The sequence below is a fragment of the Cucurbita pepo genome, chromosome 3, assembly GCF_057944985.1.
Source record: "Cucurbita pepo subsp. pepo isolate OVF chromosome 3, ASM5794498v1, whole genome shotgun sequence".
In the NCBI taxonomy this organism is placed as follows: domain Eukaryota; kingdom Viridiplantae; phylum Streptophyta; class Magnoliopsida; order Cucurbitales; family Cucurbitaceae; genus Cucurbita; species Cucurbita pepo.
The window spans coordinates 16,847,094-16,869,619 of NC_141800.1; the positions used below are offsets into that span (position 1 = coordinate 16,847,094).

A 22,526-nucleotide genomic window follows, 5' to 3' on the forward strand; every position below is an offset into this window, starting at 1 on the left:
AACACAGTTTCTCACCTTATCATAATTAAACTTTGAAATACCTATTTGGTTAGTTTTTTAATTATATATTTTTGGCTCAATTATTCATTCATGTTATTACCTGGAAAAAATAAGAAAGAAAGAAAAAAAAACAGCACACTGCTTCTATGTTTGTTATAATTATATGAACTCATTGAGGATTTATTAAGCAAGTATGAATCGTTGTAGTTTAATAAGGAATGTGAGGTTGGTAGTACTATTCCAAAAAATTATTTCTCAGACCCCAAATATTTTCTTTCAGATATTGCAAAAGAAATTTGAACGCCAGAAGAAAGCAGAAAACAGATGGTGATAAGAATTCTGGGTAGCAATTGCATTGAAATCTACAAGAAAGGTTTCAGAGTGCCATACAAGTGATTCAGAGCAACTGCTTTATATCACATGCTTATTCATTTGGCTCCGCCATGTTTACACTGCGCAAAACCTTTATACAAACTAGAAAGGAAGAAGAAGAGGCTCAAACTCACTTTTTCTTTCCTTTTTCCTTTTTCTCTTCTATTAGTACAAAACTTTAGCATAGTCCCGTTGCCGCCCTGCTTTCTACGCAGCTGGTTATCCATGGATGTCCTGATTCCCCCAAAAGAAACATAGAAAATCACAAAACATGAGAAAAAAAGAATACTACACAATAAGATCAAACTAATTATGCCATGGATTTGTTTGTTCTGCGTTTGAATCGCAAATGTTGATAAGATCTCAAAATTCAGGAAGTTCAGAGAAATTAATTTCAGTTTTAAGGCACAATTAGGCGTTCTTGTTCTCTGTAAGAGGATTTAATTTGTCGAAATGAAGAATAACGATCTTCCGCGAAAGATGAATATTACAGAACACGAAAAAGAAATATTAAGCGCGAATTTCAGGTAAATTAGTAGATACTTACTGAGGACTTGTTCGGCGGAGATTCTTCTGGAAACATCTTTGCAGAGCATTTTCCTGAGCAAGTCTTTTGCCGCGGGAGATACAGAGTGGAAAACTCTTGACGGAAATCTCAGATTCGCTCGCAATACCGCGTGAAAGATCTCAACAACCGATTCTCCATGAAACGGTGGAAAACCTGCTAACATAACGTACAAAACCACGCCGGCGCTCCACACATCAACCTTCTCGCCGTAGTCTTTTCCAGCCAGGACTTCCGGCGCCACGTAGTACGGCGTTCCGACAACGCCTCTCATCGACTCTTCTCCCTGCTTGAACATTTCCGCCGATCCGAAATCCGCTAATTTCACCGAATCCCACTCGTCGAACAGAATATTGTCGGGCTTAATATCGCGATGCGCAACGCCGTAACGGTGACAATGAGCCACCGCGTGCATCAGTTGCGACATGATCATAGCGGCCTCCGCCTCGGAAAAAACCTGGAGTGTGACTCGCCGGTGGAGATCGGAAGAGGAACAGAGATCTAGAACCATATGGAGATGAAATTCGTCTTCGTAGAGATTATGCAGCGCGAGAATGTGAGGGTGAGGGTAAAGGAGATGAAGAATCTTCGTCTCCTTGACGAGGCATTCGGCATCGAGTGAATCGCCGGCCAAGATCCGACGCTTATCGATGGTTTTGACGGCGTAGTTTTCACCAGAGGATCTGGAAGTGCACCTGAAAACGGTGCCGAATCTTCCCCGACCGATCTCTTCGATTACTTGATAGTCTCTCTTCAAATCGTTGCTCATTACTGTGTTTTTCTTCTTCTTCTTCTTTTCCTTTTCTCCTCCGTTCGTTTTCCACTGTTAATTGTACGAAACCAAATAGAAGAGCGTTTCGATTCGGTATTTATAGAAGCAAAACGTGAAACTCCATTCAATTTCGGAATGTTAAAAGGGAATATTCGGTTGTAACTGCCAAATCAGAGATCGCCACGTGGTCCATCACAGAAACCGTACTCGTATAACTAGTGGCTTCAAATGTCCAGATTGCCCTCTCCTTCCGTTCTCCGTTGGCCTTACCGTGTCCTTTACTTCTTTGGTTCCGTTAGTTTTCAATTTAATATTTTAAATTTAGAGAGAGAAAAATAAAAACGACTTACACTCTATTTTTAATTGTTTTCCAGATTTTCAAGTCTTATATTTTAAATAACATATTATTAAAATATTTATTATGAACGAAAAGGTTATAGCCTTAAATATTCTTTTTCTACTCCAAGAGAAAAAACAAACAAAATATATATATCTTTTAAAATAATAATAATAATAATAATAAGTCCACTGACTCCGGACGACACGTAGTTTCCAGCATGCTGTGTTTTAGAGAAACCTGCATTTTCTATTTTGGTTAAATTATCATTACCATTTATAATTGGTAGTATAATTAAATTTAGGTTAATACAAATTATTATTATTAAGATATATTAAATTTTTGTATTACAAAACAATAATAAATAAATAAAAATAAATAAGTCCCTAAATATAAATTAAATTATATTCTTTTTGACCCAAGAGTAGGGTCAACCAGCAGACCATTCAAACGTCAAAGAAAATGAATATATTCCGTTTAAATTGGTTTATATCTCTGTAGCTCTCTTTCTCTAATCAAGTGGGGACCTGCACAAGATTTTAGATAAAAGGTACCCACAGGTACGTACTTGCTTTACATTTATTGCACATGTATACCTTAAAGTTTGATGATTTAAATGGCTACATTCAAGAGTCCACGTTAGCTAATTAAGTGATTAGCACGAGTTTATAAAATATACTTTAATGGTATGAGATGTTTTGCGAAAACGAAGAAAAAAAATGAAGTCACGAGAGTTTATGTTTAAAGTAGACAAGATCATACAATTGTGAGAGTTTAATACCAGCTGTCTGTCTATGGTCGTACTCCACCCCCATTGCCTTGAAAGTGATAGCTCACAACAAAAGGGAAACAAGAGGCTGCTGTTTGAGGCTCTACCTTTTTGAGAATTGGCTTTTGGAGAAACCAAAAGGCTAGCCTAATTGTAAGGCAATTCTTTAATTGATACATGACAAACCCATTTACCAACACGAAACTGATGTCTATGGGACATTGGAAGCTGTTTGTTTGTATGTATTTCTGAGTCTCATAGGGCCCCATTTGACAGATTTTGCTTTGTCTTGCTTCACAGTGAGTTATCAGAAAACTTATGGTGTTGATATCACAGTCTGTGTTTGATAAGGCCCTGTAATCGATAAGTGGTTGTTCTTCTTTGCTATGAGCTTTCCTTGTTGTCATTGATTTCTTATCCTTCCTTTGCCTGTCCTGTTACCAATTTAATGCATCACCTCATTCAAATTGCCTTTCAATTTGCTTATCATCCTGTCCTTTGAGAGAGCATTAGGCTCAACCAATCATCTTGTTCTCGAGTGAGAACTAGTACAAACGATAAAATCGAGCTAAGCCAAACGAAGAAGAAACAATGCAGAAGGAGGAGAGAATTTAAAATTAATATTAAAAAAAAAAAAAAAAAAAAAAAAAAAAAAAAACCCCAAAAAGCCGGCAGCAGGATTCGAACATGTGAAATCGAAACTTCTACGAATTTCACGATTGTCTCCTTATCCACTCAAGACATATTAAGATTTTGTTTAAAAAGCTTCAATTTTTACTAATATACTTATCTTAACTATCAATAATTATTAAAAACGTCGACAGCAGGGTTCGAACCTGCGCGGACGAAGCCCAACAGATTTCAAGTCTGTCTCCTTAACCACTCGGACATATCGACATTTTTGTGCCAAAAGCTTCAATTTTTATTTTACAAACTCTAATATTATAAATTAAAATAGGAATAATATAATATCTTAAAACTTTGTGATAATCATACTAAACTCTTTCATATAAAATATATTTATAAATTAATTAATAACAGTTTATATTTAACCTATGATTTCATAATTTATAAATACCATTATTATTTAAATTGAGATTTAAACACGTCAAAATGTATGTTTATAAATTACCTATGCCTTCACATGTTCAAGAGACAATTGTTATAATAGAACCATTGTATATTGTGTTATTAAAAATATCGACCTAGATTAATTTTTAATTTATTATTATTACTATGTAGTAATTTTTAAAGGTATGAAGTGTATCTAGTCATTATTTTACAATTTCCCTCGTGGCCCAGTCTTGTTGAGCCACGTGCCAAGCCTTTTTTGTTTTTTCCAAAACGTTTTTACATTTATTTTCTTTTATTTATTTTATCTTTTACCTTTCACTCGTTTTTTTTAAATGAGTAAAAGTTATATTTTAATATTCAAAATGTGATCAATAATTTGTATATTTAAAACTAAAATTGTTTAATATACATTTAAATTGTGGCAAAACGTTTTTACATTTATTTTCTTTTATTTATTTTATCTTTTACCTTTCACTCGTTTTTTTTAAATGAGTAAAAGTTCATTAAAATATACCATAAATATTAAAAGAAGTTAATATTCAAAATGTGATCAATAATTTATATATTTAAAATTAAAATGGTTTAATATATTTTTTTTTTTTATGAATATATTAACACTCTTTAATTACTATTCAATTATAAATTTAAATATGATTGTTAAATTTTCTAATACAAATTTAAAATTATTTTAAAATAATTCACACGCTCGTTATTATTTAATATTATAACATGTGTATTAATTTATAATTGAGGTTTATTTTTTAAAAATATAGCCGAGATTAATAGGATATAAAATTAAGATAAAGACAATCATGTTATAAAATATCAAGTGGTGTTAAGGATGAGTTTTGTTTGAAAAACTTATTGGTGTGAACATATTGTAAAATTAAAGCCCCTAAGTTTTGACCTTTAATTTATTGCTTTGAATTATATTTCTATTACTTGATAATCATGTGTTTTATTTATGAAATAAAGTTTAAATTATCTACGACTTTAAAAACGTGTTTAGTTATTGACCATCCCAGGGTTAAGAAAAAAAAAACTAAAATATAGTTATTTACTTCTATGTCATATGTATAGATGTCTTCGTGTGAGAACAAATAAATCTCCTTAATTTTTTTTTTTTTTTTTTTTAGGAATCAATATAATTTTCTGCATACACAGAATCAAAAGTGATCATTATATTCAGTATTGTTTAGACACACAATGGAGATTTGAGTAGGGTCGGAAGCGGTCCAGCTACTCAGTTTCACTTAGACACACACATACAATGAAAATTTGAGTAGGGTTGGAGGCGGTCCTTGTCATGAGTCCCGTTTAGCTAACGGGAAAGACTTTCACTCCACTACTTCATTATTAGTTTAAACAACGATTTCCTATATGCATAGCCGAGTTAAATAGATATATTGTGTTACACTCGTACATAAATATTTTTTGTCTCGGAGTCCACTATGTTATTTTAAATCCCTATAAATGCATAATATTCTTCTTCAATTAAAATTGACTTTGGTCACACATTGTATACAAAATAATCACCTACTTTTTAACTAAATCAACTACTCGTATTCTTTTACTGGTTCTTTACTATATATATATATATATATATATGTTTTCTTAATTCAACCATGGTCCAGTCTAAAGGGAGGGTTCATTTTTTTCTTACATACTCGGCACTTGCCCTTTCTTTCTCCCCTGTTCCTTGAAATTTCCAAATGTTTGATCAAATATAATTAAAATATGTACAATAGGAGCTGCTTTCTTTGGTCCTACTTGGACTATTCAAGCACACGTGCCCTTTTCCTTTTGAAAATTCGATTAAAACTCATCTATATATATATATGTATATATTTCCATGCTTTATAAGCTAAGCTGCATAAACCAAAGAGACAAAACAGAGTGGCATCTTGGACATAGATTTAAGAACAAAAAGAATGGTGCGAGCTCCTTGCTGTGAGAAAATGGGACTCAAAAAGGGGCCATGGACGACTGAAGAAGATCAAATTTTGATCTCTTATATAAAAAAACATGGCCATAGCAACTGGCGTGCCCTTCCTAAGCTTGCTGGTAAGTTCTTGATCAAATTCAGCCATGGCAGCAATGGCAGCAATGCCCAGATTCTTTGTTTTTAATCTCTTTGCTTTTTTAGGCCTTTTGCGATGTGGGAAGAGTTGCAGACTTCGATGGATAAATTACCTGAGGCCCGGTGTTAAGAGAGGAAATTTCACCCTACAGGAACAGAACATGGTTCTTCTGCTCCATGAGAAGCTTGGCAATAGGTATATATATTCAAGTGTAAAAATGGCATTAGAATAAGATGCAGAGAGTGATTTTAATAAGCTTATGAATTCAGGTGGTCAGCCATTGCGGCGGAGTTACCAGGTCGAACCGATAACGAAATTAAGAACTTTTGGCACACCCATTTGAAGAAACGGGTAGTTTATAAACAGAGCCATGTTTATGAAAAGAATTCCGCTGATTCTGCCATTGTTGAAGCCAAATCCAAATCCCAGAAGCTGGATTTCTCTAACCATTATGAATTACCATCTTCTTCCTTCTACCCTTCACCACTTACAAATTCTCCAACCGGCTGCAACGAATTCCAGAGCGAACAACATATTGAAATCTTTGAGGCATTTCATCAAACATGTGGTGGGCGTTGGCCAGTGGAGCCGTCGACGGCAAATTTCAATGGGGCTTTCAACTCGTCGACGGTCAATGATGAGGAACGAGACCAGTGGCCGTCGTTCAGAGCCATGGACGATAGTATGGAGTTTTGGTATAGCGTGTTCGTTAAAGCCGGTGGGTCGCCGACCGACCCTGCATTTTAGTTTCACAGGAGCGTGCTCTATATGGGATACTGGTGTAAATGGTGAATTAGATAAGGATAGGAGGGTATAATTGGAAACGAAAAAAAGCCTTTTGCTCATCGATTAACCTTTTTTAGTCTACGGTCAATGACCAACAATATCTAAAGGAGAAGAAAATGTCGTCGGGATAATTTACTTTTTTATCCCTCCTTTACTTTTTTTCTTTTAAATATTTTTTAAGGATAATTTGGGTTAATATTAAAAAAATGTCCGACAATTATTTTGTCACTGTGCCGTCATGCTTTCAACTATTTCATTATTTTTTAATTATGGTTAATTATTTGAATTGTTTTTTTTTTTTAAGTCGGTTTGGTTTATAAAAAACCGAACCGCGTACTTATGTATTTACACAGGCCCAGCTTTTTACCCTAGCAGGCCGGTCCATCATACTCCATGAAGTCTGCGGCCCATCACAGGCCCACTTCATTCATGAAAAGGAAAATCAATAATAAAAGGAAAAAGGTCATCATATTCCTGGCCCATCCATCATATTTCTCTTTGTCGTTCTCTTATCGCGTTACGCGCCACCTACCCCTTCGTTATCGGCACCGCCATACCAGCGCGCCGCTCCGATTTACTCATCCGTCGCGCCCAGTGACGCTTCAGGTCCTTCCCTCTCGCCGTTCCTGCTTTGTATCCGCTGCTTCTTTTTCGATCTTCTCCATCTCTCAATCTAAGGTACTTTCCGGTTCCAATCTCTGTGACGTCTGCTAAATTGTTGTGCGATTATGTTTCGAAACGGAGTTCGATCGGTTTGGTTGAAGGTATCTTGTGCGGGATAATTAATAATGGACTGTTTAGGGTAATCCTTCAAATCCGCTTCGATTTCTGTATTAGGCGAACACTGGGGAAATCGGATCTGTATTGTAGATTGGGTTCACCTCATCTTAGTTTTATAATTTGACATTTAAAAATCATCGTATACTATTTGCTTCCTCTATTCTGTACGTCTATTTGAAAGAAGTATAAAGAAAAATAAAATCGGTGTTGAGGACTACCCTACTACCTTAATGTTGTTATTCATATTCCATCTCCCATTCATAAAACGGCGGTATCTAGTTGGTCTCCGTATTATCTCGCTCTGCCTCCTGCCTATTCGATTGCATTTTCGTTCTGGTCCTTTCTGGGAGGGTTGCAAGTAGGCTTCTTAGGTTTGTTCATATCGCCTATTTAATCAATCTGTAAGCCATAGTCATATTCAAAATTCTTTTGAGGGTTTTACTTATTTTCCTCATTTAATATCTATCCCTTTTGCATTTTCTTGTATGTATTTTCTTGGAAGATTAAATTTCTACGTGTTGTTGACCTCAATCCGCCGCCATAGCTATATCACTGACCTTTGTTTTCTTTTCTTCTTTGGCTAGGGTTCTCAATAACTTCGGCGTTACTCTCAAATATCCCTTCTGTTTCTGCTGAAGATGGCGACTGCATCAGGTATACTTCGAATGCAATAAGTTGACCTAAAAAAGAAAAGTCTCGGTAGAATTATGAACATAGTCTCACCTTTTTGTCTTTCTCGACATTTTTTTTGAGAGTGGAATTATTTAACCAGATGTTGTTTTGTTTCTTCTTAATATTGTTGAAAATAAGTTCCGACCAGTGAGGGTATTAATCTCGGGTGATAGTGGTTACCCTATTAAGTTAGAGCAGAGTGCTCCCACTTTATTACTGTTTTGATCGACTCTTTGGTCTGTATTGCAGTTGCTTTCAAATCTAGGGAGGATCATCGCAAACAACTGGAATTAGAGGAAGCACGTAAAGCAGGGCTTGCACCAGCTGAGGTTGATGAAGATGGGAAAGAAATCAACCCTCACATTCCTCAATATATGTCCTCTGCACCTTGGTATCTTAATGCTGAGAGACCAGTAAGTTTCGCTCTATCCCCATCTTTCTGGATTTTATGTTGGTCGTTCACTGGTTTAATTTCTTTGGATTTTGTTCCAGAGTTTAAAACATCAAAGGAAATGGAAATCAGATCCAAATTATACAAAATCCTGGTATGACAGAGGTGCAAAAATACATCAGGCAGACAAGTATAGGAAGGGTGCGTGTGAAAAGTAAGTCAGATGTCTACCTCCTTGTCCTATGACTTTGGGCGTACAAGTTATTACTAATAATTGTTTCTTTAATAAAAATCGTCGGACATTGAATTAGGATTTTAAGTTGTTATTCAATATTCTTCTGTGTAAAAAAGGTGTCCATCATATTTTTGGTTAGAATTGGGGAGTTTCTTTTGAACGTGGATGGCTAAGTTTTCTATAAGGGAGCCAGAACTATTGCTGTCTCTCTTGCATGAGTATCTATAACGTTTACATATTAGTGCCACATTACAATAATTTTATATGGTCGTGTCTAGGGAAAGGAATCTTTAAAGTCTCTGTGGTTGTATAACATGGCTTATGAGTGCATTTAAAACTCATTTACAATTTGTGGGTTTGAAAATGAATCGTATTTTGGGCGAACATATTTTTGTCCATAAACTTTTAGATTGCTCTACTTCTTCAGCTGTCTCAGAAAGAAAATTTAGAAATAAAGATCAGATAACTGATCCGCCTGCTAAGATGTTGGTTATGTTGGCTGCTTTCAGGATCTAAATTTAATTATTTTGAAGATGAGTTTGCTCTTTGATTTTCTTCCATGTACAAGTGCAGATTAAATTGGTCACCCTTAGGTCTCACTTGTCAATACATGATCCAGCATTGACATTAAACTTTCATTTGTTGCTGTACAAATAGGCCTAGTCTAAAATATTATGGGTTTGGGATCATGATCTTAACTTGGTTTAGGTTTTGTTATGTACGGAAATTCCCTATCTGTATTAATTTTCCTGACCTACAGTTTATACTCATTTTCTGTAACTGTTTAATTAAGTTTTCTTATGAGTTACGTGTCTCATATATTTTATTGCTTGTCCAGTTGTGGAGCAATGACACATGATTCAAAGTCATGCATGGAAAGGCCCCGAAAGGTAGGAGCGAAATGGACAAGCATGCATATAGCACCAGATGAAAAGATAGAGACATTTGAACTAGATTATGATGGAAAAAGGGATCGTTGGAATGGGTATGATCCAGCAACCTATGCTCGTGTCATTGAGAGGTATGAGGCTAGAGATGAAGCAAGGAGAAAATTTTTGAAAGAACAACAGCTGAAAAAATTGGAAGAGAAAAATAACAAGCAGATTGAAGATGCTGAAGTTAGTGATGAAGATGAGGACGAAGATGATTTGAAGGTTGATGAGGCAAAGGTTGATGAAAGCAAACAAATGGACTTTGCAAAAGTTGAGAAGCGTGTTCGTACTACAGGTGGTGGAAGCACGGGAACTGTAAGGTATGTTTTTTAATACTTTTATGTTTGTTTATCCTTTTATGTCTCCGTTGCTTTGCTCTTTTCTAGAGTGTCCGAGTGATGTACTAATTATCTCTTCACATCATAGGAACTTGCGTATTCGGGAGGATACAGCCAAATATCTTTTAAATCTTGATGTCAACTCTGCTTATTATGATCCCAAAACTCGGTCCATGCGTGAAGATCCTCTTCCTGATGCCGATCCAAACGATAAATTTTATGTGGTGAGTATCTGAAATATTATCATGGAATTTCTATTTGTACTCAATTTTAGCCAAGTAATAGTTATATGTCAGAGTGGATATAATTTTTTCAATCATCTTTGTTAAAATAGGGTGATAACCAAAATAGAATCAGTGGACAAGCTTTGGACTTCAAGCAACTCAATGTGCATGCTTGGGAAGCGTTTGACAAAGGACAAGATATCCATATGCAAGCTGCTCCTTCACAAGCTGAACTTCTGTATAAGAACTATAAGGTTATTAAAGAGAAGTTAAAGTCACATACGAAAGATGCCATCCTGGAGAAGTATGGGAATGCTGCCACTGAGGGAAATCTGCCTCGGGAACTTTTACTGGGACAAAGCGAGAGGCAAGTTGAATATGACCGTGCTGGCAGAATTGTTAAAGGCCTGGTATGAAATTTATCCAAACAGTTCTTTTTTTTTTTTTTTCACAATAGCGGACTTTTGAGTATACTAATTTTTATTCCTTACGTTGGGATCCGATGATCGACTTTTTAGAAAATATGCTCTTGATATCCAAGTTCTTGGAAATAAATGTTGTCTATCCAATAATTTATAAAATAAATGTTATGTCTAAAATTTATCATTCATTAGGTGTATTCAATAGTATTTACTAATTCTGATTTAGAAATGTTATTTTCTAGTGTCTCTATTTGTTTCACTTGTTTTCTGAAACAATGAACCAATTAGATAATGGTTACAATGCACAGCCGAAAGGTGGTTTACATAGTAGTTAATGGAGTCATACAACCCAAATTTTGTTTAGCCCTTCAGTAAATTTTACCTTCTCCAACTCACCTGATACTATTTGGTTAACGCCTATAAAGCCCATTAAAGTTCTAGACAAATGGTCGGAGTGCTTTCCACTCAAATGTCAAATTAAAAAAAGTTAGGGCTGAGATTAGTCATTGTTTCTGTATTTTGTGCATCTCATTCTCTTCATTTTTATTCTGTTGACTCTGTTGGCTCTGTGCATGTTTTAGATGTGTGAGAGAAGCTTAAGGATTGTGATTACTGATTGATTGTGAATGATGCTTGATTTCTTCTGATTCTTTTTTTCCTCTTTGAAGGAGATGGCTCTTCCCAAAAGTAAATATGAGGAAGATGTTTTCATTAATAACCACACGAGTGTTTGGGGCTCATGGTGGAAGGATCACCAGTGGGGATATAAATGCTGTAAGCAAACCATCCGGAACAGTTATTGCACTGGGGCTGCTGGAATTGAGGCTGCTGAGGCAGCAGCAGACTTAATGAAGTCTAATATTGCTCGTAAAGCATCTTCTGAAGGTTAGTACTTTGGAACCGGTATTATTGATTTTTTTGAAAAAAAAAAAAATTCTGGAACGCCTTCCTGAATGTAGTAAAACCTAAATGACCTGGACTTTCTTGTATTTACATATTTCTGTTGTCATTAGTTTGGCTGATGTGTGTCCCTTGCACTGAAGCAGATGTCCCCTGTCCGTAGCACTAAATATATATAATGCTTGCTTAGATATAATAATATTTAAAAATATGAATTTCTTTCTTTACATGTGTAAACATTGGTTAGGCATCAAATGCTGTTATCTTCATGAAATCGTTGAAATCCTGAATGGTTTTTTGACATCATCACTACACAGATACACCAGCCCTAGCTGAAGAGAAAAAGCTGGCAACTTGGGGAAGTGAAATACCCGATGATATTGTCCTCGACCAGAAGAAGCTTACTGAATCTCTGAAGAAGGTATGACATTTAATAATCGCCCCTCGCAGTAATAATGTAATGTGTTATTAATCAGATTTTGTTAGACTGAAATCTAATTTGCCCCCCTCCTAGCCTCCTCCAAAGCCTGTAATTTGATGTATATATATTATAAATGGTTTTATTGTCACTTGTTTCTTACATGAGATTTTCTGTTTTGCAGGAGGATGAAAGAAGGAAGGAGGAGAAGGATGAAAGAAAGCGTAAATATAACGTGAGATGGAATGATGAGGTATATAATTTTCTCTTGCTTTTTAATCAATAGGTTTCTTTATCTTTGTTTGGCTCAATATATAATGCTGCGATGTGCCCGCCTTTGTGCAGGTAACTGCGGAGGACATGGAGGCTTATAGGATGAAAAAGGTGCATCATGATGATCCCATGAAGGATTTTCTTAACTAAGTTAGGGAGGGAGCCTACTTGTATTGTAAATATTTTAGTCGCTTCGCTTGGAGTCCTTTTAACATTAAGGAACTAGCCGTCAGAATTTTCAGAACTTAGGTGTTTGGTATCTTTGCTTTGTACTTCAATGTGTAATTGTGAAGATCTGAGGAGGTACAACAATGGCCCGACTCGTGTATTATTAAGCGTGTGGATTAGTTACTCTTTTTACTGTTGATAACGGTCATGTAATTCTTTAGAAGGGTTACTGGGAAATGCAGGCACATATATATATATATATATATATATATATATATATATATTAAAATTACAAGTCCCGAAGAATCTTGAATAAACAAATATACTTCCAAATAAGAAATGAAAGCGAAGAACGGGAAATCTTTTTTCTGCGGGACTCGACAATTTTTTTGTTGTATATTTTCTACTGGGAGTACTTCTATTTTTTTTTTAGTAATTTAACAATAAATACTTTGATCTTGAATTAGAGTCTTATTTCGATCTTTGAATTAGAGTTTGAGTCTGAGAGATCTATTTCTGAGATCTAGTTTCAAGAAATAGTAAATGATCACACGAATGTACAATTTACCAAGGATTTCAATTGCGCTTATATTCATCATGGTAGGAATTGGGTTTAAGCATTCTCAGTCCCTTCTCATCAATTAACTCCTACAATTGCGCTTATATTCATCATGGTAGGAATTGGGTTTAAGCATTCCCAGCCCCTTCTCATCAATTAACTCCTATCGACTTCTCATCAATTAACTCCTACAATTGCGCTTATATTCATCATGGTAGGAATTGGGTTTAAGCATTCCCAGCCCCTTCTCATCAATTAACTCCTAACGTATACGAAGGAGTTTCAATAAATTTCTAGATCTCTGAGATGAATGCAATACTTCATTCATTAAATATGTTGTAGGAAATGGGTAGTATCATTTCCATTTTCATTGTAATAGGGTGGTATCCAAACTCGATTCAGTGGGCAACCTCTGGATTTGAAGTTACAGAACGTGCTTGCTTTGATATGGCTCACTGGGATATACTTTATTATTTATATTAAGATGCTAGCAGATTACAACAAAGTCGATATGTCCGAGTGGTTAAGGAGACAGACTTGAAATCTGTTGGGCTTCGCCCGCGCAGGTTCGAACCCTGCTGTCGACGGTTTTTTATTTTTCGAAATGGTTGGGGGAGCAGATAACTACGTCGGACGACATGTCGTTCACGCTACTGATAATCCACTTCAAGATTTTTCTTTTGCGGCCCCTACTATCGGTCTCCGTCGCAGAAGCTTCTTTGTTTTTTCGTAAGGATTCCTCAGAAAATCCAGGAAACTTATCGCGCGTTTGAAATTCACTCTCACATACATGGTAGGTAAGGGGTAATATCCAGTTCTGTGTCTTTTGACTTCTTCGTTTCATCTCTGTTCGAAACTCTTCTCGGTTAAGAAATTGGAAATCAATCGCAAGCATCTTTTATTTTTCTTTTTTAATTTTTGGGAAAAAAATGCGATTGGTTTCCCTTAATTATTCTTCGGCCCCACATTCTGGATCGATTTAACCTGAAATGCTCCATTGACTTGATTCCGTCGGAGTTTGGGCTGCTCCCATTGCTGCAGAGGGGTCTTGAACTGGATTCTCCAGGGCGAAGTCCTGGTTTTCTTTCATCCCGATTGAACTTATTTGATTAATTCTTGTGGGTTGAAGTGGAATGGGGCAACAGCAATCGAAAGACGAATTGTTGTACCAGCAAGTTAGCTATGGCAACTCAGAAGGGATTAAAGCCCTTCACCGAGAGGGTGCAGGCCTTGAGGTGATTATTGAATTTGATTGTTCTCTTAAAAGTATATGATTGTTAGCAGTTGGTGCTCATGTTCTTACTTTCATGATATGTTCAGTGGATCGATAAGGAAGCGAAAACCCCCTTGATTTTGGCCTGCATGAGTCCTGAGCTTCACAATGTCGCGAGAACTTTGATAGAACTTGGTGCTAACGTTAACGCGTATCGGCCTGGTAGTTTCCTTATCTGGGTGTCTCAGCAACAGGACTTTCAATTTGATATCTTCTCATTGCATTTAGTGTTAAAACACTTTTCAATGCATTTTAGGACGTCATGCTGGCACTCCTTTGCACCATGCAGCTAAAAGAGGCCTTGACAACAATGTCACTTTACTTCTTTCTCATGGAGGTTTGTTGTACTCTCTCCATATCAACACAATATTTGAAAAGTCTTGTTTATTTTCATGAAGTTTATGGAAATTTTTGTTATAATATCCAGCAAATCCTTTGATCATGAATGATGATTGTCAGAGTCCTCTTGATGTTGCTAGAGCAAAAGGTCATAGCAATGTCGTTCGTACGATCGAGGTTTGTTTACCTTATAATTCAATCTAAATTTTGTTTCAATATGATTATTGAAGCTTATGTTTTGGGAGTTGTTTGCAGAGTCATATTTGTTTGTTTTCGGGTTGGTTGCGGGAGTTCTATGGACCGGGATTTTTGGAACTACTGGCTCCTCAACTAGTTTCAAAGAAAGTGTAAGTACTTCATTCCCATGATTCCAAATTTAAGGTTGTTCTTTTCCTAGTTCTATGTTCATGGCTTGATGACCCGAATTCATTAATATAAAAATTTCATGATTGACGATAACTACGATTTCGATTCGAACTCTAGTATATTTTTCTTATCAAATTATGTTCTTGTGGTTGATGCAATTCCAATTGCAGCTGGGCTGTTATTTTACCATGTGGGACGCGAAGTCTTACGAAGCCTTTCAAGTTGGAGCTTGCAATCTACACAACTCTTCAGGTATCATTCTGCAGATTAGAATGTTTAATAGTATTTAAAAGGTTTTTGCATTATAATGCTGGACTTGAGATGATATTGCCACAATAGAACCTAGAACGTAGAGCTCTGGTATAACCAACCTAGAACCTAAAGCTCTTATACCAAATGTTATAGAACTCTTGGTATTCGACCTAAATACTTAAATCACGAGATCTTTAGATCTAAATTATTCAAGAACCCCAAAAATAATAAGGAATCAATCCAAAGGAAAGTTTTGGAACGGATTAATTTGATGGTCAAGATTAAGAGTAAAGAAAACTCGTGATTCGAATCACTCCACAAGATAGCTTGTTTAAGACTACTTGAATGACTCTAGCATGCAAATATAAACACAGGAAATGCAAAGGAACAAGCTCATGGCTTAAGAAGCATAATATGCGAACTTCGTTTTTAATATCTAAAATCTTTATACTAAAGCAACAATATGAATAGCATAACGGTCACTATCTAAATGTACACATACAATTGACGTGAAAATAACACATACAATTCGTATCATTGTAATCCTTCTTTGTAAATGATAGGATGCTCAACCACGTATTGTTGTTCGACTATGGAGAGCCGATTTGGAGGAGACGAAGTTACAGAATTCTGATCCATCAGTTATGATTGTGGATAACACCACAAGTAAGTCTTGACTCTATATTGGCCATCTTGGGACTGAAAGATGCATTCATTTCATGGTTCTATATAGCCTATGATTTTGATCTTGTACCTTCCAAGTCTCCTTCGCACTTCGATAATACAGTAACGCGCACGAACACATGAGGAATGACCAATTTCATTTTTGTATAACCAAGGAGCCTCGATCTTGACTTAATGTTTGTTTGTTGTTTTGAATTCATTGTAATTGTTATTACCTGTTTTTGTTTTCAAGAAACTCGCTTGAAACTTGCATCTGGGAATGAAAATGACAAAGAACAACTTCAGTGGTTTTGCAATGCATGCAAAGGAATTCCTTCGGTAATATGCTCATTCTCTTCCGGTCTTGGCCTGTGGTGAAGATATTTTCCTGCCTGAGCCATCTTGAATTTAGACTCAGCAAGCTCTTGACATGTTTTTTCCCAATAACCTGGAAATTTTTGGAATATTTCAGATGATGCTCCCTCCATTTATGAGTGTTAACCAGGAGACGAGCGTTTCGGCAACTGCACCGCCAGACACAGAAGATGTGGAGCTAGCCATGGCCATCAGTGCTTCCATTCAGTCAGCTATCCAGGGGAGACCACTCTTTCCTGAACCCAATCCAAGTTCTGAAGCAAGTACCTCTACTAGCCATACAGGGCCAGTTGCACCAACACCACATTCTACGAAATTCGGCACAAATGAATCGGAACTGCACGAAGCTGGCCAGAGCAACAGCAATTCAAACGAACATCCCGAAATCCAGACGAACAGCATCCCTCCAGATGCAGTGCCTTCAGCTCCATTGGCAGGAGATGAGATTCTGGACGATGGTACAATTCACTATCCTTCAATTGATTCAAGTCCGATTGACTTGTCATCTCCAACTGCCCAGACAGTTCCCTTACAAACAGGTGAAGGAAAAGAGGAAACGAGTTCTTCTTCATGTGTTATATGCTTGGATGCTCCTATTGAAGGAGCCTGCATACCCTGTGGACATATGGCTGGGTGCATGAATTGTTTGACCGAAATCAAATCCAAGAAATGGGGCTGCCCGGTTTGTCGTGCCAAAATCGACCAAGTTGTCAGATTATATGCTGTATGAGTCCACTGTGAGTAAACTCTTTAAATGTGCAGTTCCTGTTGTTTTATATATTTTGCAACATATATAAACCAATGTGTTCTATCTGATTGTGTGGACACAATAGAGGTAATGTAATTTGAATACAATTCTATCAACATCCCTTAGTTTTTTCGTCTGGCAACCATGCTCATACTAGGAACTTTGTTTCTTTCTGAGCTCTAGCGGATATTGTTTTATTTTGGCTTTTCCTCAAAGTTTTAAAATGTGTGTGCTAACTGTTAAGGAGAGGTTTCCACATCTTATAAGGAATGTTTTGATATGAGATCTCACAATCTACCTTTAGGGGCCAGCATCCTTGCTGGCACCGCCTGTTATTTGACTCTGTTATTCGACTCTGATACGATTTGTAATAGTTCAAGCCTATCATTAGCAGATATTGTTTTTTTTAGACTTATCATTAAGGTTTTAAAATGTGACTGATAGAGAGAGGTTATGAATATTTTGTTGCTTAAGAAAGTCATAAATGTTTTCATTATTTGCAATGAAAATTCTACAAAGATTATCAAACGTTCACAAACCGCTCTCGATTTGTAGATAAAAAGATGTAAAATCTATATAAAAAAAACAAAAGAATCAAATATTAACGATAATTTAGAAGGTTAAATTATAAAAAATATCCTTAAATTTCGTGATTTGTTTAAAAAATACATATATATTTTTTTAACGTTGTAATATTACCCTTAAAGTTTCATAAATATTTCAATATTAAAAAAGATTTCTACTCATATTAGTTTTTATAATTTATAATTTAAGGTAATATTTATTTAATAATGGTTAATGCATTGAATTTTGAGGATTAATTCATATGCGAATTTAAGAATTATATGGCGCGAGAGGCTTCAACCTTAACCTCGCGCTATTTCTCTGCTCTTCTGCTATCGCATCTGCCCCAAATCGAACATGCAGGTGCGCATTTTCGTCTTTGTTGTTCATTCATTTCAGCAGTAATTTCAAAACCTAGAACTCATTGCAATTTCATTTCGGAAGAGCCTAATTTATACGTTTGTTCGTACTAACATTCGACCGTTCCATTTAGTTTATATGAGATTTTTGTTTGTTCTGCATTGTCGCGTTTCTGATATCTTGGGAGACGTTTCTTCGTGGTATTAGTAACTCCATTTGTCATTCATTCATACACTTGGTTAGCGCTTAAGTTTATTTACTTTTAGTTGCCATATGAATCCGAGTTATTTTGCCCTGATGCAATCATGAAAATCAGCTCTGCTTGAAGTGAACAACCAAGAACGGGAAATGCATATATGTATATATTTTGATAGATAACAAATGTTTTGATGTATGAAATTTATAGCGCCGTACAAGAAAATTTTCCAATTGGACAAAAAGTGCAGGTCTACAGAATTGAAATAGTGAAGACGAGTTACACCAATTGATACCATAATCCTTTCATTCATTTCATTCCAAGGAAAGGATACCTCTTTAGTCCTTAGTTTATGTAGTAATTTTCCCATTGTGTCATAGGCAGTGATAACCTTTGAATCAGTAATCCATTTTTCAAATTTAAGAGCTGATCATGGCTTCCTGTCTTTGCTTGAGGTTGTCTCATATGGGCGCTAATATTGGTTTCTGATATTCACTACAGGCCAGTGATAGATTTAACATCAATTCCCAACTTGAGCACCTTCAGGCTAAATATGTGGGAACTGTGCACGCTGACTTAAATAGATTGTTAGTTTTCTTATTCCTTTGGAGCCTTGATCTTATATTGCTTTGCATAATATTGTGTAAACCTCAGTTCACATCTCTGTGTGTACAGTGAATGGGCCGTGAACATTCAGCGTGATAGCTATGCATCATATGTTGGTCACTACCCCGTTCTGGCTAACTTCGCTATAGCAGAAAATGAATCCATCGGAAGGGAACGCTACAACTTTATGCAGGTTGATACATTGCCTTATCTTTTTGTTATTATTTGTCTTTTCACTGACGAGCTTCCTTTTCTAGTATTATTATTGCCTCCCCCCATCCCAATATTATTTGTTTCTGTCAGGTATGGCTGGTATTTGTTTTTGTTATTATTATTATTATTAAAATAATAAAGCATCGATATCCATGTTTGTTGCTTTCGGGTTAACACCCCCCAAAAAAAGTGAGAAATGAAAAAGAACGAGAGAAAGAGAGATGAAAGATGGGTTGCAACACTTTTTGTTATTAATGGGCAGTTTTTTATTATTATTTTTTTTTTTTTGAGCCAACCATTTCTGAGCTTTCTGCATGCATTCATTATACTCGTTCATTATTCCTTCACTTGCCCTCCACCCACATAAAATGTGCTTTCTGATTTTCATGTCCTTGTAATTTGATTATTAGGTCATTTTTCCTTCCAATTTCTAGTTTCTAATGTGGCTTTTTATCTTTACTCAAAACAGTAGCCCAAGTTATTTCATTCTTCACAATGTGTAGTGTCGAGAATAAATTGGTCCTACCACTTTTGAAATGTGGGGTTGTGCCCATGTGTAACTAATTTTTTTTCTTAATGAGTGATGGAAATTTCCTTTTAGTTCTTCGTGGATTTCATTTACAACTTAATTAGATAAAGAAAGGTAATTCTTAACATTCTTTTTTTGTTTTGTTTTTGTTTTTGTTTTTGTTTTTTTTTTGTTTTTTTTGTTTTTTTTTGTTTTTTTTTTTTTTTTTTTGTGTGCAGAAAATGCTATTACCTTGTGGCCTTCCTCCAGAAAGGGACACGATTGAGATTTTATTAGTTTGTAATCAGAGATTGTACCTTTGATTTGCTAACTCTGTTACGAATTGGCTAATGGGAAGTGATTAAGAATCAGTTTCCAAACCCAGTCGTTATCATCCTTTATTTCAAGAAAAATATGTCCACTCTAGTCATAGTCTGGAGAATGCTCCCATCTTTACATGTGTAGTTCTGTTTAACCTTGAATTGATTGTTTTATTTTTTGAGAAGACCACGAATTGAATTTAATTTGATAGCAATGGATGCTGGATTTAGTTCAGTCAGTTTATAATTATTATCAGTCAGTTTCACAATTTCAGGAATTAATTGTAACAGGACTGTAACGAAATTATGTGATACGTCCTGTGTTAATTAATACGAGTGGGCTCCTTTTTTTTATTTGGTCCTTGATAATGAGAAATTTCCATGTTCAGCATGGTATTGAGTGAAAGGAGGAGGACCATCAAGTAGCTCGCTCATGGAACTGCCTCCAGCTTAACTTTGAGGAACATTTTGGTTTGGCAGGAGAGTGCCTCTCCTAATCCCACACTCTTGCTCATCAGTTCTCTGGTGTGAATCTACAAAATGGAAAGCAGATTGAAGTGAAGGGTCAATGAGAGGACAACGTGGGTCCAGCATTGGTCTGTGCCAATTCGATACATCATTAAATGTCCAACTGGTTTCAACGTTTGATTTGTCCCTTCACTAACGAAAGCTACGGTTCATGTTGTGGAAAATGCAAGCACACATGCCCTCGGTCTGACAAAGGTACGCTTTCAGATTTCTTTGGGACTCTTCATGTTTATCATGTCAGGAAATTGCAATAACTCTCGGCTAATGGCTAATAGAATCTTGCAGGCTCCCCTAAATTGAGCTAAATCAGGTTTCTACTTTGATTATGCAAGTTACTAGAATGTTTGGACTGTTAGTTCACTACTTAACACAAAACCGTGAACCATGCATTTGAGCAAATTTTGTCAGCATGGATGCCCGTAGTTGGACCAATATTTTTTTATCACATGCGATCATGTAACCTAGGACTGCATCAATTCACTTTGACAAGGTATGTTCCTTCCAACTCTTACATAGTCTTATATGCTTACTATCATAGAAAACATTTTAGCGTCAAGCTATAAACCTATACTCGATGATGTATGGCACTCAATAGACATCTCTTTTAACTCATGATATATCTTTGTGAATCATAGCTGTATTTCAAACTTTTTTTATTAGAATTTCATGCCAATCATGATTCTTATACCAAAAAGACTGGATAAGAAAATCTTTAATGACCTAGTACTTAGTAAACTCAATTTTTTTTTTTTTTTTAGTTTAACAATAGTTGAATGATTGTCTTTGGGATTGTTATTGATGTTTCATCTATGGAGCTATATTTTGATTGACAATTAAAATTTTGCCTAGGGATACCACATATTTAGCCCACGTGAATTTTCATTTCGTAGTCGTTTTCCACATTTGATTTGAGCATCAGACTTTGTCGTATGAGCACTATATTAGTGTTTATTTAACCCATTGAATAATTTTTCAATGAGTACTATATTAGTGTTAGTTTTTTAACCCATTGAATAATTTTTTTTTTTCCTCCTATTTTGTAGGTGGTTGGATGACCAATCATGAATATCGACATTCACACTCTAGGGTACGATGAATCAAATCATTTGATATGATATGTTTTCAATACTCCTTTTGCACGTTTTTACTTCAATATTAATTTGATTTTAAAGATAAATATAAAAGAGGTCAATAATGTTTGTATGCTTAGCTAATTTTTTTAAGTTGGACAGTACTTTAGAATGTCTGTGGCTAAAGCAAGCTCTACCTTCTCCATCTTCCTTAATGATTGATACCAAACTTCCCATTTTGGCCTTTTGTTCTCTTACATTCACATTCATTCTTGTTTGTCAAAAATGTTTTGATAGGTGTATGCCATTTCCTTGGATTCTGCTGCCAGTGAGGGACCAACTCCTCTCCGAGCATCATTACTTCATATGCAACCTTTTCTTTTTTTTTTTCGGTTTCTCATTTCAAACCTTACTAAGTTGGAGTGTTTTAGCTCATAGATAGATTATTAATTGTGAGATCTCACATCGATTGAAGTGGGGTTCAAGTGTCAGCGAGAACCTAGATCTCGTAAGGGTGGATTGTGAGATTCCAATGTCAATTGGAGATGGAAACTAAACATTGTATATATGGGTTTAGAAACCTCTCAGTGGAATACACGTTTTAAAAATCTTGAGAGAAAGTCCAAAAAAGGCAATATCTATGAGTGTACCTGTTACGATTAAACTTTTGTACTAAATCAAATTTGATCCGATAATTATTGAGATTGAATTATTTGGAGTTGTGTTGTTATCTAATAATTAATTTCAGGGTTTTATGATTATTAAATCCAAGAAGAGTCCAAGTGAATTGGTTAAGATGGTGGATTGAGTCTTTCATAGATTCCTTCAAAATATGAAAAACCATATGCTTTCCTTTCCTTTCAACCAACCACTTTCCTCTCAATTACAGCCTTTCATATTTTCTCTCACATTTCCATTTTTATATCATTAAGTTCCTACATTATTATTCACTTCATTTTCACAAACCTTTCAATTTTTTTTTATTGCAAAATAAACATTTTTAAAGATTGCATTCATTTCTTTAATAGAGGAGATATATATTTTAAATTCGGACAAATTTTTATTAATCTATATAAT

At 35.5% G+C, this 22,526-nt stretch overlaps 5 protein-coding genes and 2 non-coding genes across 11 annotated transcripts; 5 read left to right on the forward strand and 2 right to left on the reverse strand.

Annotated features, from left to right (window-relative positions):
* Positions 1-328: 328 nt before the first annotated feature.
* On the reverse strand, positions 329-1,784 carry LOC111790176 (phosphoenolpyruvate carboxylase kinase 1). The gene is made up of 2 exons (XM_023671014.2): positions 920-1,784; positions 329-606 (listed from the first exon to the last, which is right to left on the reverse strand). The coding sequence occupies exons 1-2, from the start codon at positions 1,704-1,706 to the stop codon at positions 551-553; spliced, it is 843 nt and encodes a 280-aa protein (XP_023526782.1). The 5' UTR covers positions 1,707-1,784; the 3' UTR covers positions 329-550.
* Positions 1,785-3,630: 1,846 nt separating this feature from the next.
* Positions 3,631-3,712, reverse strand: TRNAS-UGA (transfer RNA serine (anticodon UGA)). Its single transcript has one exon. It is a non-coding gene; the product is annotated as a tRNA-Ser (tRNA).
* Positions 3,713-5,762: 2,050 nt separating this feature from the next.
* LOC111790177 (transcription factor MYB30-like) lies at positions 5,763-6,984 on the forward strand. Its single transcript, XM_023671016.2, has 3 exons — positions 5,763-5,953; positions 6,036-6,165; positions 6,240-6,984. Exons 1-3 carry the CDS (start codon positions 5,821-5,823, stop codon positions 6,715-6,717), a joined length of 741 nt encoding a protein of 246 aa, XP_023526784.2. The 5' UTR covers positions 5,763-5,820; the 3' UTR covers positions 6,718-6,984.
* Positions 6,985-7,223: 239 nt separating this feature from the next.
* Positions 7,224-12,771, forward strand: LOC111790178 (pre-mRNA-splicing factor SLU7). Its single transcript, XM_023671017.2, has 11 exons — positions 7,224-7,434; positions 8,121-8,190; positions 8,458-8,621; positions 8,701-8,813; positions 9,673-10,086; positions 10,193-10,328; positions 10,439-10,738; positions 11,419-11,635; positions 11,968-12,071; positions 12,253-12,321; positions 12,414-12,771. Exons 2-11 carry the CDS (start codon positions 8,175-8,177, stop codon positions 12,489-12,491), a joined length of 1,611 nt encoding a protein of 536 aa, XP_023526785.2. The 5' UTR covers positions 7,224-7,434; positions 8,121-8,174; the 3' UTR covers positions 12,492-12,771.
* Positions 12,772-13,573: 802 nt separating this feature from the next.
* TRNAS-UGA (transfer RNA serine (anticodon UGA)) lies at positions 13,574-13,655 on the forward strand. The gene has a single exon. It is a non-coding gene; the product is annotated as a tRNA-Ser (tRNA).
* Positions 13,656-13,704: 49 nt separating this feature from the next.
* On the forward strand, positions 13,705-17,217 carry LOC111791730 (putative E3 ubiquitin-protein ligase XBAT35). Of its 2 annotated transcripts, none has more exons than XM_023673200.2 (10): positions 13,705-13,861; positions 14,198-14,303; positions 14,389-14,503; positions 14,598-14,678; positions 14,769-14,857; positions 14,936-15,027; positions 15,217-15,298; positions 15,862-15,964; positions 16,215-16,300; positions 16,434-17,217. In XM_023673200.2, the coding sequence occupies exons 2-10, from the start codon at positions 14,202-14,204 to the stop codon at positions 17,064-17,066; spliced, it is 1,383 nt and encodes a 460-aa protein (XP_023528968.2). In that variant the 5' UTR covers positions 13,705-13,861; positions 14,198-14,201; the 3' UTR covers positions 17,067-17,217. The 2 variants fall into 2 exon arrangements, with proteins under 2 accessions (XP_023528968.2, XP_023528969.2); XM_023673201.2 differs by having other exon boundaries at positions 13,734-13,865.
* Positions 17,218-17,361: 144 nt separating this feature from the next.
* On the forward strand, positions 17,362-22,161 carry LOC111791302 (uncharacterized protein At4g14342). 4 transcript variants are annotated; one of them, XM_087122290.1, is made up of 7 exons: positions 17,362-18,011; positions 18,706-18,791; positions 18,880-19,003; positions 20,241-20,574; positions 20,655-20,869; positions 21,423-21,466; positions 21,747-22,161. In XM_087122290.1, the coding sequence occupies exons 1-4, from the start codon at positions 18,006-18,008 to the stop codon at positions 20,253-20,255; spliced, it is 231 nt and encodes a 76-aa protein (XP_086978416.1). In that variant the 5' UTR covers positions 17,362-18,005; the 3' UTR covers positions 20,256-20,574; positions 20,655-20,869; positions 21,423-21,466; positions 21,747-22,161. The 4 variants fall into 4 exon arrangements, with proteins under 4 accessions (XP_086978416.1, XP_086978415.1, XP_086978414.1 ...); XM_087122289.1 differs by having other exon boundaries at positions 20,665-20,869; XM_087122288.1 differs by having other exon boundaries at positions 20,241-20,869.
* The last annotated feature ends 365 nt before the right edge of the window (positions 22,162-22,526 follow it).

What these genes read in the sequence shown, in the direction of transcription:
- LOC111790176 (XM_023671014.2), bottom strand. Translation starts at nt 1,706, where the DNA reads ATGAGCAACGATTTGAAGAGAGACTATCAAGTAATCGAAGAGATCGGT. An exon ending in CTCCGCCGAACAAGTCCTCA is followed by an intron (nt 607 to 919) that starts GTAAGTATCTAC and finishes TGGGGGAATCAG; the next exon opens with GACATCCATGGATAACCAGC.
- LOC111790178 (XM_023671017.2), top strand. An exon ending in AGGAAGGGTGCGTGTGAAAA is followed by an intron (nt 8,814 to 9,672) that starts GTAAGTCAGATG and finishes TTGCTTGTCCAG; the next exon opens with TTGTGGAGCAATGACACATG. An exon ending in CAAACGATAAATTTTATGTG is followed by an intron (nt 10,329 to 10,438) that starts GTGAGTATCTGA and finishes TTGTTAAAATAG; the next exon opens with GGTGATAACCAAAATAGAAT.
- LOC111791730 (XM_023673200.2), top strand. Translation starts at nt 14,202, where the DNA reads ATGGGGCAACAGCAATCGAAAGACGAATTGTTGTACCAGCAAGTTAGC. An exon ending in ATGTCGTTCGTACGATCGAG is followed by an intron (nt 14,858 to 14,935) that starts GTTTGTTTACCT and finishes AGTTGTTTGCAG; the next exon opens with AGTCATATTTGTTTGTTTTC. An exon ending in GATTGTGGATAACACCACAA is followed by an intron (nt 15,965 to 16,214) that starts GTAAGTCTTGAC and finishes TTTGTTTTCAAG; the next exon opens with AAACTCGCTTGAAACTTGCA.
- LOC111790177 (XM_023671016.2), top strand. Translation starts at nt 5,821, where the DNA reads ATGGTGCGAGCTCCTTGCTGTGAGAAAATGGGACTCAAAAAGGGGCCA. An exon ending in TGCCCTTCCTAAGCTTGCTG is followed by an intron (nt 5,954 to 6,035) that starts GTAAGTTCTTGA and finishes TTGCTTTTTTAG; the next exon opens with GCCTTTTGCGATGTGGGAAG. An exon ending in CATGAGAAGCTTGGCAATAG is followed by an intron (nt 6,166 to 6,239) that starts GTATATATATTC and finishes TTATGAATTCAG; the next exon opens with GTGGTCAGCCATTGCGGCGG.
- LOC111791302 (XM_023672591.2), top strand. An exon ending in CACGCTGACTTAAATAGATT is followed by an intron (nt 18,792 to 18,879) that starts GTTAGTTTTCTT and finishes CTGTGTGTACAG; the next exon opens with TGAATGGGCCGTGAACATTC. An exon ending in AACGCTACAACTTTATGCAG is followed by an intron (nt 19,004 to 19,770) that starts GTTGATACATTG and finishes TTTTGTGTGCAG; the next exon opens with AAAATGCTATTACCTTGTGG.